General features: G+C 42.3%; 1 protein-coding gene across 12 annotated transcripts in view; it reads left to right on the plus strand.

Annotated features, from left to right (window-relative positions):
- Positions 1–14,562, plus strand: part of sema6d (semaphorin 6D) — a 259,908-nt gene that overhangs the window by 142,606 nt on the left and 102,740 nt on the right. Inside the window, exon 5 of one of the 12 annotated variants that reach the window (XM_068018004.1) lies at positions 1,188–1,248. The exons of the other annotated variants lie outside the window; for them this stretch is intronic. Coding sequence (XP_067874105.1) covers positions 1,188–1,248 — 61 coding nt within the window. The remainder of the gene's footprint in view (positions 1–1,187; positions 1,249–14,562) is intronic. 12 annotated transcript variants of the gene reach the window in all.

The raw sequence follows: 14,562 nt of genomic DNA on the forward strand, positions 1-14,562 counted from the left end.
CAACTCACCACCACCTTCTTAAGGGCAATTAGGGATGGGCAATACATGCTGGCCTAGCCAGCGACGCCCACATCTCATGAACGAATAAAAAAAATTAGCATTTTGCCTTGTTTAAAGGAGGAAAATTCAGTGCAGCATTTCATTTCATATTCACTTAAATTGAAGGGTTTTTAAAGTAATACCTCATACATGATTAAAGTTATATTTCAAATGTATTCATATGTTTCAATGAAACATGATGCTTTACTCAACAACTGGTGTTTTTTAAAATGGAATTAAACCTGATTTGTGTGAGCCAACCCTTGTACTGGATGCAATCCAAGCTGGAGATTTCTGGCCACCTCAAGTCCCTAATGCAGTTCAACTACATTTGGCAAGAACCTGACATGAAAGCTGGTCTGATGATAGCAATCACCTGCCTGTACTGTGCTGGTAAATTGCCACTTCTTTTGTTTTCTCTGCTTTCTACAAAGCCTTTAGATTTTATAGAGAACATTTACTCCTGCTATGACTTTATTAAGGATCTGGGGTAAATCCTGTTGCTGTTGGATTCTTTTGGTCCCTTTCACTCAGTGGCAAGATGAAATAAAAGAAAGCAGCAATAAGCAGCACTCACCCAGAGCTAGGTAGGCTCTGAAGACAGAAATAGAAGGTTTGCAGAGAAAAAGCAGGAAAATACGAAATGGTGTGAGACAAAGGTGGGGGAGGGCACCAGGTTGGGTGGGGTGGGGGGTGCATTGAGAGATGTAAATGAAAAAATACAGAAACCAAAAATGACAGAGAAGGCAGGAATGGTACAAGAATAAAAACCAGCAAGAGATAAACATGGGGTGAAAAATAACGTGTGGAAAGAATGAAGAGGAGAATAAGGGAGAAAAGGCAAGGCAGTGTATTCATGTTACATTTATCCTGCACTATAGGGTGCAGATATGGTTTGATTTCAGAGCAGTGCAGTGAGCAATCATGTTTGCACTGCCTATTCTCATCATTATGAAGGTGGTGAAGAGAGAGCTCTGTGCGTGGCCTCAAGCAGCTACAAGAGGTGCTACTCATCAGCCCCCCGTCGTCAGTGTGGTTTTTTTAATGATTAGAAACAACTTGCCAGCTATTATCAATCATTGAGACGTGAATGCTGCTACAGCAAGCTATCAGAATTGCTTCTAATTTAAAATCTTTTTTTTTTAAAGATGGGGCTTTTGCACTACAGCTAATGCCCATTTTCTCTGAAGCAAAACCACCTGAATTCTGGTAGGTGATTTTCTGAAACCCCTTCTAGTTAATGAGAGGTTGCCACTCAGTTGCTATAATAACTGAGGAATATCAATAACAGGGATCATTTGTACTGGTGACAGCAGGGTAGGGAACTGAAGTGCAAGGGAAAGTATAAGAATGCAGTGGAGGTGGAGCTTTCACTGGATATGACATGAATAAATACGAAGTACTCATCAATGCGTCCACGATTAAAGCACAGACATGCTGCTCGATGAATACAGGTTGCTGCTTTTAGTCACGTTTAATGTTTCTGGCACAGGGTATGCAGCTAACGTCAATGTGAACCAGTACTGCATCTCATAACTAATATTTGTCCAGTATTGCTGGTCATGGCTTCAGCTTTGTGAAATCCCAGAGGGTTTGTGAGAGTCACCTAAAGTTTGTGGCCATTAGTCAAAAGTTACTAAATAACTCTGCATTAACCCCTAAGCATCTCATAAGAACATACCTTCCATGTCAGGTTTGCTGTTGTCCACATTCTTACAATATATATTTTAGTAGCTTCAAATAGATACAATATAAGAACTCCCAAGTTTCATTTTGGGATAGGCTACAGTTAACTTCATGCTTTCCTATTGCCTTGTGTTTAAATTGCCTGTCGCTAATTTCAGTACAGAACCTTTCCACTCATAATTTATAAGACAGAAGAACTTCTATTTATATAGCACCTTATCACATCCTCCAAGTATTCCAAAGCACTTCATATCCAAGGTATTACTTTAAGAAATGTGGTCACTGTTCTGTCAGCACATGTGCTAGCCAGTGTGCACATAAAAGGGGAATACACACAGCAATAAGATGAACGACCAGTTAATTTGTTTTCAGTAGTGTGTGGTTAAAGGAGATTTTCCTACTCATTGAATAGTGTTATGGGATCTTTTACATTCACCTGAAGAGGCAGGTTGAGCCTTGATTTAACATGTAATCTGAGAGATCATACCTCCAACATACAATTACATTGAAATTACAACATGGAAACAAGTCATTTGGCCCAAACAGTTTGTGTTGCATTTATCCTCTACATGAGCTGTAGTGCTAATTCCAGGTGCTCCTCTGCCCTGTATCCTTTTATTTCCCTCTTTGCTTTAATCATTTATCTTACCTAATATTTAATTAATCACTAACTCCAGTAGCGTGTTCCACAGCCTGGCAACCCTCTTTTTGTTGAAAATTGTGGCTTTAAAAAAAAACTTTCGTGTTACTTCATGTCAGGCAGAAACCTGACAAATCTGTACTGTGCTCTCTCTATTACCTCAACATTGTGTTTATAGTGTACAGCCTAAAACAGCATACTGCAACCAACTGTGATCTTGTCAAAGATATATCTAGCGTCACCATTATATCTTGACTTCTATATCTCTTGCCATAAAACCCACTGTTCCAATTACTTTTTGTATGACTTTATCCCCTTGAGGTGCTGTTTTGTGTCTTGTGGAAGAGCAGAGATTTGGGATTATTTGAGTTTCAGGTTCACATCACCCAACCATTTCCCATTCAAAGAATATCTTGTTAACCAACACCTATCACCTTGCACTTACTGACACTGAATTCTATCTGCCACTTTTTTGCCCATCCCAATATCTTATCAGTATGTTATTGCAGTCTCCTTTGTTCCTCAGAATTCTTTATTACATCATCTATTTTAATATCATCTGTATATTTGGAGATCACTTCCTCCAGCCCTATGCCCAAATCATTGATGTACAGAGCAAATAAAAGCAGCCACAGAACAGAGAGCTGAAGTGACAACCGAGATTTGTGCTAAACTCCCAGAGCGCAGCTTAAACCCACAACCTTCTGAATCAGTGGCGAGAGACTACCAACTGAGCCAAGCTGACCTAAAAGCAAATTTAGCAGTCTGGTACCCTAAATCTGACTATATAGTTTATGTTACTTTCAGAAAAATGTGTAAAAATACCACCTATGTTTCTTAGAAAGTGCTCAGTGATTTGATTTCATTCTGAGCTTTGTAACATCGCCCAACTTCGCCCCCGTCTCAGCTTATCTGCTGCTGAAACTCTCATTCATGCCTTCATTATCTCTAGACTTGACTATTCCAATACACTCCTGGCTGGTCTCCCACATTCTACCCTCCGTAAACTTGAGGTCATCCAAAACTCGGCTGCACTTAACTTGCAACAGGTCCCGTTCCCCTATCAACCCTGTCTTCGCTGACCTACATTGGCTGCCGATCAAGCAACATCTTGATTTAAAAGTCTCATGCTTGTCATCAAATCTGTCCGTGGTCTCGCCACTCCTTATCTCTGTAATCTCCTCCAGCTCCACAACCTTCCAAGATGGCTGTGCTCCTCTAATTCTGGCCGCTTGAATTCCTGATTTTAATCGCTCCATCATTGGTGTCTGCACCTTCAGTTGCCTCGGCCCCAAGCTCTGGAATTCCCTCCCTACACTTCTCCACCTCACTTTCTTCCTTTAAGACACTCCTTAAAACCTACGTCTTTGACCAAGCTTTTGGTTATCTGACTTAATATCTCCTTTTGTGCTCGGTCTCCTAATTTGTTTTATTATGCTCCTCTGAAGTACCTCGGGATGTTTTATTATATTAAACGTTCTATATAAAAGTTGTTGTTGAGCTGTCATATTTCCTGGCCTATGTAAACTATTTGTTTTATCATGGGCAGCAATAATATGATCAGTTGATGTGTTTGAGCTTACACTGAGTAGCCTGAAGCTGGGCAATAAGCAGATACATTCCAGGCATAGATTATTTACTCAAGGCGGAGGTTTCTTAGAAATAACAGCACTTCCGAGTTGGATGCTAATGGTTTTAAAGCCAGATATTAGGTTATGGACCAGTTCCAAACCAGCTCATTTAATCCCAGTACCACAGAAAAGAGCTAACCAAATGAAACTCATAGACCACTTAGGTTGCTCATCCTGAAGACTCTTTAGATAATCCACTTCATGTCGGATTCCAAACTGTTCTTTCCCCATTTACACTGTAATCCCATGAGGCTGACTTTCACCATTATTATCTGATTGCAAAAAAGAAAGCAAGAGGTATTGGGAAATGAATATCACTTTCTGAAAACAGAGACATTTTGTCGAAGCTTTTCATTTTGCACTCATCAGGACAATTCGCAAGAATACCAATGTTAGGGAAGCAACAAATTTATACTATATGCGAAGAGAGTACTGATTGGTTGGCAAGTGAACTCTGATTGGTAGAGGCGTTGCCATGGAGAATGCACCAGTTTATGGTGACTGACAGTTAACTGCTAAGCTTTGTTTGAAATTTAAACCAGGCAACTTGACTCTGATTAGTCAAGACATTGCATTGAGGAATGAACCAGCGAATGACTGTCACTTATTTTGTTTAGCTGAAACAGGCGCAGCGTATACATGTTCATTCTGTATACAAAGAACAGGGCCCTGTGTATTAATATAGTACCAGTACATGCAAATGCGCCACACTGTGAGCCCTACTGACTAAAGGCCTGCTCGGGTCTGCAATTGAAACCCGACCTGAGCCCGACAGAACCATATCCGACCCAAGCCCGACCCGGCCCGAGTCATTTGATTTTTTTCCTGCGCCCGACCCAACCCGACCACCGGAATGAAGTTATTTATATTAAAGAGGTTGTGCTCCACCTTGGATGGAATCGCTCACTGCAGATTCATGCGGAGTCCAGATGCACATTTCCCACCTTGACGTCCTGGCTGCTACTCTGCCCAACCCGCCCCGAGCCCGAATGCTGGACCCAGAAGAGCGACCTGACCCAACCCGAACCCGACGCATGTTGTTGGGCCCATTTGGGTCGGGTAGCCATGCTCTACTACTGACAATCTTAAATTGGTTGTCAGTGTAATTCTTAGCACACTGTGGATTATTTAGCATATGTTGTCCAATTGCGGAGTCACATCTGATGTTGGACGCTGTGTTTAGAGTTTTGCAAGCACGGGCTGGTTGGTACGATCTGTACCTTGCCTGTTGCCAACAGCCGATGGGACACGTTGTTTGATATGATCCGCCAGTCTTTGGGACATACAGCTTATATACCTAGCATCACACTAGTATTGAAATTCATACATCACATTACTCATTTGTGTGATAGGCAGTCTTTTAGGCTTGATGGCAGCATCCTGTCAGTGGCGAACACCACACATGTTGCTACTGCATAGTAGCAGCGTGAAACAGCTAGCGTCACCTGTTGCTCAAATTTTTGGGATACTCAGTGTGCTAAGAATTACGCTGAAAACCAATTTAAGATTGTCAGTAGGGCTCACAGTGTAGTGCATTTGCGCGTACTGGAAGCTACATATATTAATACACAGGGCCCTGTTCTTTGCAGACAGAAAGAACATGTACACATTACGCCTGTTTCAGCTAAACAAAATAAGTGACAGCCATTTGCTGGTTCATTCCTCAGGGCAGTTTCTAGACTAATCACAGTCAAGTTGCCTGGTTTAAATTTCAAACAAAGCTTTGCAATTAACTATCAGTCACCATAAACTAGTGCATTCCCCATGGCAATGCCTCTACCAATCAGAGTCCACTTGCCAACCAATCAGCACTCTCTTTGCATATAGTATAAATTTGTTGCTTCCCTAACATTGGTATTCTTGCAAATTGTTCTGATGAGTGCAAGACGAAAAGCTTCAACAAAATGTCTCTGATTTCAGCAATACTCAAGTTCAGTACGAACAAACAAATATCACTTTGCAATTGTGTTGTCATTTACACTAAAGATATCCCTTTGACACAACCTTGATGATAAATCCAGGGCAGTAAATGTTGCTGCTGGTTTCAAAATGCTAATGATTACACACAAGGATTTTATGACCAAAACAAACTCCCAAGGCATTCATGCAAAATTTCTTTGTCTGTAGATGCTTACTTGTTTATCTTAAATGGGGTAGTGCCGTCACTAAAATTAAATAATAAGCATTTGTCTTCTGATGTTGCCAATAGTCATTTCTAACTCATGTTATATGCGAAAAGTTCACAATGATGAGAAGTGTGACCTTGCTTCAGTATTTGCACTCTCAGCTCAGAGTTAGACGGCTGTGTGTCCCAGCCCTACTCCCACTAGGCTGACCTTCAGTACTGCAATGTTGAATGTGCTGTCTTTTGGGTGAGATGCTAAACAGGCCTCATAAAGCTATTCACATGTTCCTAAACGATCCCCTGTCACTTTTCAATAAGTACCAGGGAGTTCACCTGGTCAATAGGCATTCCTCAAGCAACACCGCCAAAAGAAATTAATTGGTTATTTATCTCATTGTTGTTTGTAGAACTATACGGTGTGTAAGTGTTGACTATAAAACAACATTCGCTATACTTATTTAATTGGCTGTGAAGTACTTGGGGATTTCCTGAGGATGTAATAGGCTCTATAAAAGTTTAAGTTCTTTCTTTACTTAAACGGTACCCAATCTTTTTCACTTAATTTGTCATGTTTTTCTTTGTAATTTTCTGCTGTTGTGCTTCTGACCAAGGACTTTGCGCACTGGCAGTATATATTGGGAGTGGAGGACAGCATTCCCATTAATCAATTGGCCCAATTATGCATCAATTTAAATTTAAGATGGAAAATTCTGTGGGCTGCACTATCCTCCACACCCAGTATTTCAACATGCTGCTGGCATGAGCTCAAAAACTGGAAAATATCTCAAATAGCATTTCCCTTAAGGGATAAGCCATAGCCCAGGTAAGAAAACGTTGAATATCCAGCAGTTAAAATAGAGCCCAGACTCTACATCAAATGAAGCTTTATGGGTAGAGTTTAAGAATAAAAAAGGGACAGCCACATTGCTAGGTGTTTATTATAGACCCCCAGATAGTCAGCGGGAAATTGAGGAGCAAATATGTGCGCAATTTGCAGAGGTGTGTAAAAATAATAATAGGGTAATTATATTAGGTGATTTCAACTTTCCCAACATTAATTGGGATAGTCATCCAGATGGAGTGGAGTTATTAAAATGTATACAGGAGAACTTTTTAGCTCAATATGTAGAGGATCCAACAAGGGAGGGTGCAGTGCTGGACCTAATTCTGGGGAATGAAGCCGGACAGGTGGTTGATGTGTTGGTGGGGGAACATTTTGGTGATAGCGACCACAACATGGTACAATTTAAGCTTGTTATGGTGAAAGAAATAGACAAGTTGCAAAAAAAGGTTTTGGATTGGGGGAGAACGAATTTTAGTAAAATAAGGCAGAATCTGGCCAAGATAGACTGGAAAGAGTTACTTGTTGGGAAATCTACAGAACAGCAGTGGGGGGGCATTCAAAAAGGAAATGGGGAGGGTACAGGCCCAACATGTTCCCTCCAGGGTAATAGGTAGGAGCAACAAGCCCAGAGAACCATGGATGACCAGAAACATTCAGGGTACGATGAGAAGGAAAAGAGAGGCTTTTAGCAAATACAAGGAGAGCAAATCAACGGAAGCATTAGTGGAATACAGAAAGTGTAGGATGGAGCTTAAAAAAGCAATTAGGAGAGCAAAGAGGGGATGTGAGAAAGTTCTGGCTGGTAAAAGTAGGGAAAGTCCCAAGATATTCTATAAGTATATCAATGGGAAGAGGATAACCAGGGAAAGAGTAGGAACCCATTAGGGACCAAGGGGGAAATCTGTGGGTGGAGCCAGAGGACATTGGTAGGGTGTTGAACGAATACTTCACATCTGTCTTCACCCAAGAGAATGAGGATGTAGTTATGGAACTCAGAGAGAGAGAGAGAGACTTTGAAGTTCTTGAACAAATTGTCATCAGGAGTGACAAAGTATTGGAGGTTTTGGCAGGCTTAAAAGTGTACAAATCTCCAAATCCGGACGATTTGTGTCCCAGGATGCTGTGGGAGGTGAGGGTGGAGATTGCAGGGGCTCTGACCCTTATTTTTAATTCCTCTCTGGCCACGGGGGGAGGTCCCAGAGGACTGGAGAACAGCTAATGTGGTCCCACTATTTAAGAAAGGTTGTAGAGATAAGCCAGGGAACTACAGACCAGTGAGTCTCACGTCAGTGGTAGGGAAACTATTGGAGAAAATTCTGAAGGAGAGAATCTATCACCACTTGGAGAGGTAAAATTTGATTAGGAATAGTCAGCATGGCTCTGTCAGAGGGAGGTCATGCCTAACAAATTTGATTGAATTTTTTGTGACCAGGTGTGTAGATGAAGGTAGTGCGGTTGATGTAGTTTACATGGATTTCAGCAAAGCCTTTGACAAGGTCCCACATGGGAGACTTATCAAGAAAGCAAATGCACATGGGATACAGGGTAACTTGATAAGGTGGATTCAAAATTGGCTTAGCTGTAGGAGACAGAGTGATGACAGACGGCTGTTTTAGTGACTGGAAGCCAGTGTCCAGTGGCATACCAGAGGGATCTGTGCTGGATTCCCTATTTGTCATTTATATAAATGACATAGATGACTATGTGGGGGGTAGGATCAGTAAGTTCGCGGATGACACAAAGATTGGCCGAGTGGTTAACAGTGAGGTTGAGTGTCTTGGGTTACAGGAAGATATAGACGGGATGGTCAAATGGGCAGAAAAGTGGCAGATGGAATTTAACCCTGAAAAGTGTGAGGTGATACACTTTGAAAGGAGTAATGTGACACGGAAGTATTCAATGAATGGCCTGAAACTGGGAACTTCCAAGGAACAAAGGGACCTTGGCGTGTTTGTCCATAGATCTCTGAAGGCAGAAGGGCAGGTTAATAGGGTGGTGAAAAAGGCATATGGGACACTTACCTTTATCAATCAAGGCATAGATTACAAAAGCAGGGAGGTCATGTTGGAGTTGTATAGAACTTTGGTAAGGCCACAGCTGGAGTACTGTGTGCAATTCTGGTCACAACATTATAGGAAGGATGTGATTGCACTGGAGGGGGTGCAGAAGCGATTCACCAGGATGTTGCCTGGGATGGAATATTTAAGCTATGAAGAGAGGTTGGATAGACTTGGGTTGTTTTTGCTGGAGCAGAAAAGACTGAAGGGTGACCTGATCGAGGTGTACAAGATATGAGGGGCATGGACAGGGTGGATAGGGAGCAGCTGTTCCCCTTAGTTGAAGGGTCAGTTACGAAGGGACACAAGTTTAAGGTGAGGGGCAGGAGGTTTAAGGGGGATTTGAGGAAGAACATTTTTACCCAGAGGGTGGTGACGGTCTGGAATGCACTGCCTGGGAGGGTGGTAGAGGGGGGTTGCCTCACATCCTTAAAAAAGTACCTGGATGAGCACTTGGCACGTCATAACATTCAAGGCTATGGGCCAAGTGCTGGCAAATGGGATTAGGTAGACAGGTCAGGTGTCTTTAATGCATCGGTGCAGACTTGATGGGCCGAAGGGCCTCTTCTGCACTGTATTATTCTGTGATTCTGTGATTCTACAGTTTATTGTTAGTATACTTTTTTCACGTGTACAGAGTACATTAATATACATATAAATCATATTTTCTTTTAGGAGGAATATAAGCTATTTACTCAAATATACAGCATTCAAAGCACATGTCAATTTGTCTTCATTGCTGGCTGTCTCCGAAAACATTTGGTCATTCAATACCCATTGTTACGACCGAGGTGGCCACAGATCACAACATATATTTAAATGTTTGTCCAGTTACCGTTAGGTCAATCATAGACTCTACTCTTTATCCTAGAATAAAATACACCAACCAGATTTCTTTAATAAACAACAAAATTATCAATTTATTATAAAACAAGATATAACTTGCATGTAGCAAAGCATTAACGCACAGATTGGAATATGAAAGTTCCCTTTTACCTTTGCCCCACACACACACACGTGTTAACCAGAAAAAACAGAGATTTGCTTTTTAGTGCTCTGATACTAAAAAAAGCCAAATACTTTGGCCAAATACTTGCTAATTCGTGAAGAAAAAAGAGAAGATATGGAATGATGTCAGTTGTCCCTTTTTTGGTTTGGCGTCCCAAATACGCGCAGATGGCTGTCACTGGGCTCTTTCTCTGGAGCAATTCATTCAGGGGGTATCAAGGATTTATCCAGCAGGTTTCTCCAGCATCTCAGGAGAAATGCAGCAACAGGGGTTTCAAGCAGGCCTTTCAGGACGAATGTCGCATCAATTACTCTATTTCTTACACTCGCTTCTAAGAGCTTCTCAAAGAGATGGAAAAGCTGGCAGGCTTTTCAAAGAGATGGAAAAGGCTGAGCTGGGGTGACTGCTCTCTTGGCTGGTTCTTAAAACTCCAACTGACTGTCCAAAGCGAAACCAAAAACAATTTCAAGAGTTAAGCCTCCTGACCCCTATAAATCTTGACCTGTCACTTCTCTGTAAACATTTTCTCCAAGTCAAAAATGCCCCCTGCTGGGTATTTATCTGAAGACAGGTGACTTCCAGTATATGTTGTTTGCAGACAAGACCTCTCAGCTCTTTCAATGACCCCAGCGAAAAAAAATCCATGCAATTCCTTTCAGTTTCCCCAAATAAAACAGTCCTCAAAATGTAACAAAAAATGGAGGTGCTTTCATAACACCATATTGCCCAAAAAACAACTCAGGAATGCACACTTCAGGTAATCACCTTTCCAAGGAACTATTGCACCCAACAGCATTCAATACAAAAAAGCTATTTTCTGGTCTGCAAGGTGATGCTCATATCATTTGGAAATAGTCTACAGCCGAAACATTTTTGAACACCCTTGAACCAATTTCACTGTCAGTGTATCTTTCGCCCACATCAGGACCAGATGCTTCATTCTCCTATTATACTGCTCGGTAAATTGGATACATGTGGAACCCCACGGTGATAAGAATGAGATCTTTCCACTTCCTCCTCCATTTTTCCTCCCCAAGTTATCACACTGACAACAGCAAAGGAAAAAGAGACATCTGTATCTCTCAGGCATCATAGTGAATATATGGTACTCAAGTGCATTGTTGTCACTTGCCCCTAGCTGATACTACTGACAGATAATGGCCCAGAATCTGCTGGAGCGGGGCATCTCCCGATGTGCTCCATTAGTTAACACTGTTTCAGTCACCCTTGTTGCCCTGTAGGTTGCTGGATGTGTGAGCTGATATTGGCGGAGTGAGGGCTATGAGGCATCTGGGACTTTTGTGGGTGACAGAAACAACAGTGTATCTTCTTAACCAATGATATTGAAGGATTGAGAAAGAAACTGAGGATCAATGGGAAAGGAGGGTGGTTCTGAGTCACATCAGGATCAGAAAAAGTGACAGGAAAAATAAGAGGAAAAGAAATTACATTTTGAATTTTAAAACGACCTAACAACAACTTACTATCTGTAGAAATGAGACTGGAAAATTTAAATTGTTCCGTTTCTCGGCTGGGGAGTTTGACTTACACTGTTAGCTGCTAGTCCTAACTTCCTGCAGTGACTTTAGTAGGCAGTTATTCTGCAATGCAGCAATTTCTTGGCACTCACAGGAGGTTGAGCTGCCATTCTTGTGAGGCTAACACTGGAGCAGCACAATTAGTCCAGCAATTTCCAGTGATTTGCAGCTCACAGGGTATCGCTTCCTCATCACATGTTGCTGAGCGATTTACACATTAATAACAATTTGCGCCACTAAACCTGCCATTGTTTTGACAGCAAACTCTGGGCGAATGTTTTCTTTTTAATAAGTTAACAGAAGTCTTTCAATTGTTGTGGCCCCAGACAGACAAAACCACCACCATTAGCCATGACAGCAGTGAACTAATGGCACAATATACAGCGACTGACAACCTTGTCAGCTCCAAATTGAACAATTCTACATATTCCTAAACTTGACATGGTCCAGTTCAAGCAACAACAACTTGCAATTATGTAGCACCTTTAAAGTAGTAAAACATCCCAGGGCACTGCATAGCAGCATTATCAGACAAAATAGTGACACCTTGGCCAGGATTTTATCCGGGCAATGGAGGTCGCGACGTCCGGCAAAAGTGCCGCCAAGAACCCCGTGTCGCCTCGTCTGTGGAAGATCTGCCAAATCAGTTGCCAATCAGGCATTTAACTGGACAGCGGCAAGCCTTCCACAGCATGAAAAACCCCAACGGTGGAAGTCCTGCCCTCTGAGAGCTGCCAGCCAATCAGAGGCCGGTAGCTCTCTAACTGAGCGGCACTACTGTGAAGACGATGGCTGCTGCCGATGGAGCACCCACCTGAGGCCGAGGAGCGGTGCTGGACCCAGGCCACAGGTAGCTCAGGGTGAGAGGGGTCTCGTGGGGAGGTGGTCACAAGGGAAGGGGTTGTAGGGGGGCTCAGCATCACAGGCCGGTGAGTGGTTCTCAGCAAGCCCCCCACCCACCCACCCCTCTTCCTAATGCCAGGTCCCTCATTTAGGCACTAGATGCCTTTTAACGAGGGACGCAGTCCTCCCCCCATCCTGGACCAGCAAGCAACCCACACAGTTTGTGTTGCCGTGCTTTCCATGCGGTGACAGGCCCATCCACGACTCGGCTAATTGCGGCGGTGCCGGGATGAGGCCCTTAATTGGGCATTAATTGCCCACTTAAGGGCCTCAATTGGTGGTGAAGCAGGAAGGCCATTCACAGGTTTCCTGCCCCGGACTTAATTTCACCAGAGGCGGGAAGGTGGCAGGGTCCACCCCCATCACCATCCCACCCAATTATATGCTCTCCCCGCCTCAAACCCGCCGTGGTGGAGAGCAAAGAATGACTAAAAGATTGATAAGGAAGGTAAAGTTAGAGTATGAGAGAAAGCTAGCTAGAAATCTAAAGATAGTAAGAGTTTCTTTAGATATTTAAAAAAGAAAAGAGTTAACAAAGTGAGCGTTGATCCTATAGAAAGTGAATCTGGGGAATTAATAATGGATAATAAGGAGATGGTAGATGAATCGAACAGATATTTTGCATCGGTCTTCACTATTGAGGATACAATTAACATCCCAGTATTAGCTGTAAGTCAGGAAATGGAAGGGAGGGAGGAACTCAACAAATTACAATCACCAGGGAAGTGGTACTAAACAAATTGTTGGAGCTGCGGGCTGACAAGTCCCCGGGTCCTGATGGATTCCATCCTAGGGTATTAAAAGAAGTGGCTAGTGAGATAGTTGATGCGTTAGTTTTAATTTTAAAAAATTCCCTAGATGCAGGGAAGGTTCCCTTAGATTGGAAAATAGCGAATGTAACTCCTTTATTCAAAAATGGAGGGAGACAGAAAACAAGAAACTACAGGCCAGTTAGCATAACATCTGTCTTAGGGAAAATGTTAGAAGCTATTATTAAAGACGGTATAGCAGGGCATTTCGAAAAATTCAAGGTAATCAGGCAGAGTCAACATGGTTTTGTGAATGGGAAATCATGTTTAACTAATTTATTGGAGTTCTTTGAGGGAGTTACATGTGCTGTGGATAAAGAGGAACCGGTGGATGTATTGTACTTAGATTTCGAGAAGGCATTTGATAAGGTGCCACATCAAAGGTTATCGCAGAAAATAAAAGTTCCATGGTATAGAGGGTAACATATTGGTATGGATAGAAGATTGATTAGCTAACAGGAAACAGAGAGTAGGCATAAATGGGTCATTTTCTGGTTGGCAAGATGTAATGAGTGGTGTGCCACAGGGATCTGTGCTGGGGCCTCAACTTTTTACAATTTATATAAATGACTTAGATGAAGGGACCAAAGGTATGGTTGCTAAATTTGCTGATGACACAAAGATAGGTAGGAAAATAACTTGTGAAGAGGACATAAGGGGGCTACGAAGGGATATAGATAGGTTAAGTGAGTGGGCAAAGACCTGGCAAATGGAGTATTATGTGGGAAAGTGGGAAATTGTCCACTTTGGCAGGACGAATGAAAAAGAAGCATATTATCTAAATGGTGAGATATTTCAGAGCTCTGAAATGCAGAGGAATCTGGGTGTCCTCGTGCATGAATTGCAAAAGGTTAGTATGCAGATACAGCACATAATTAGGAAAGCTAATAGAATGTTCTCGTTTATCACGAGGGAAATTGAATACAGAAGTAGGGAGATGCTTCAGCTACACAGGGCATTGGTGAGACCACATCTGGAGTACTGTGTACAGTACTGGTCTCCTTATTTAAGGAAGGGTGTAAATACTTTGGAGGCAGTACAGAAAAGGTTTACTGGACAAATACCTGGAATGGGCAGGCTGTCTTATGAGGAAAGATTGATAGGCTCGGCTTATATCCGCTGGAATTTAGAAGAGTAAGAGACGACTTGATTGAAACATATAAGATCCTGAGGGGTCTTGACAGAATGGATGTGGAAAGGATATTTCCCCTTATGGGAGAATCTAGAACCAGGGGTCACCCATTTAACACAGAGGTGTGGAGAAATTTTTTCTCTCAGACG

The sequence above is a fragment of the Heterodontus francisci genome, chromosome 38, assembly GCF_036365525.1.
Source record: "Heterodontus francisci isolate sHetFra1 chromosome 38, sHetFra1.hap1, whole genome shotgun sequence".
Lineage (NCBI taxonomy): Eukaryota > Metazoa > Chordata > Chondrichthyes > Heterodontiformes > Heterodontidae > Heterodontus > Heterodontus francisci.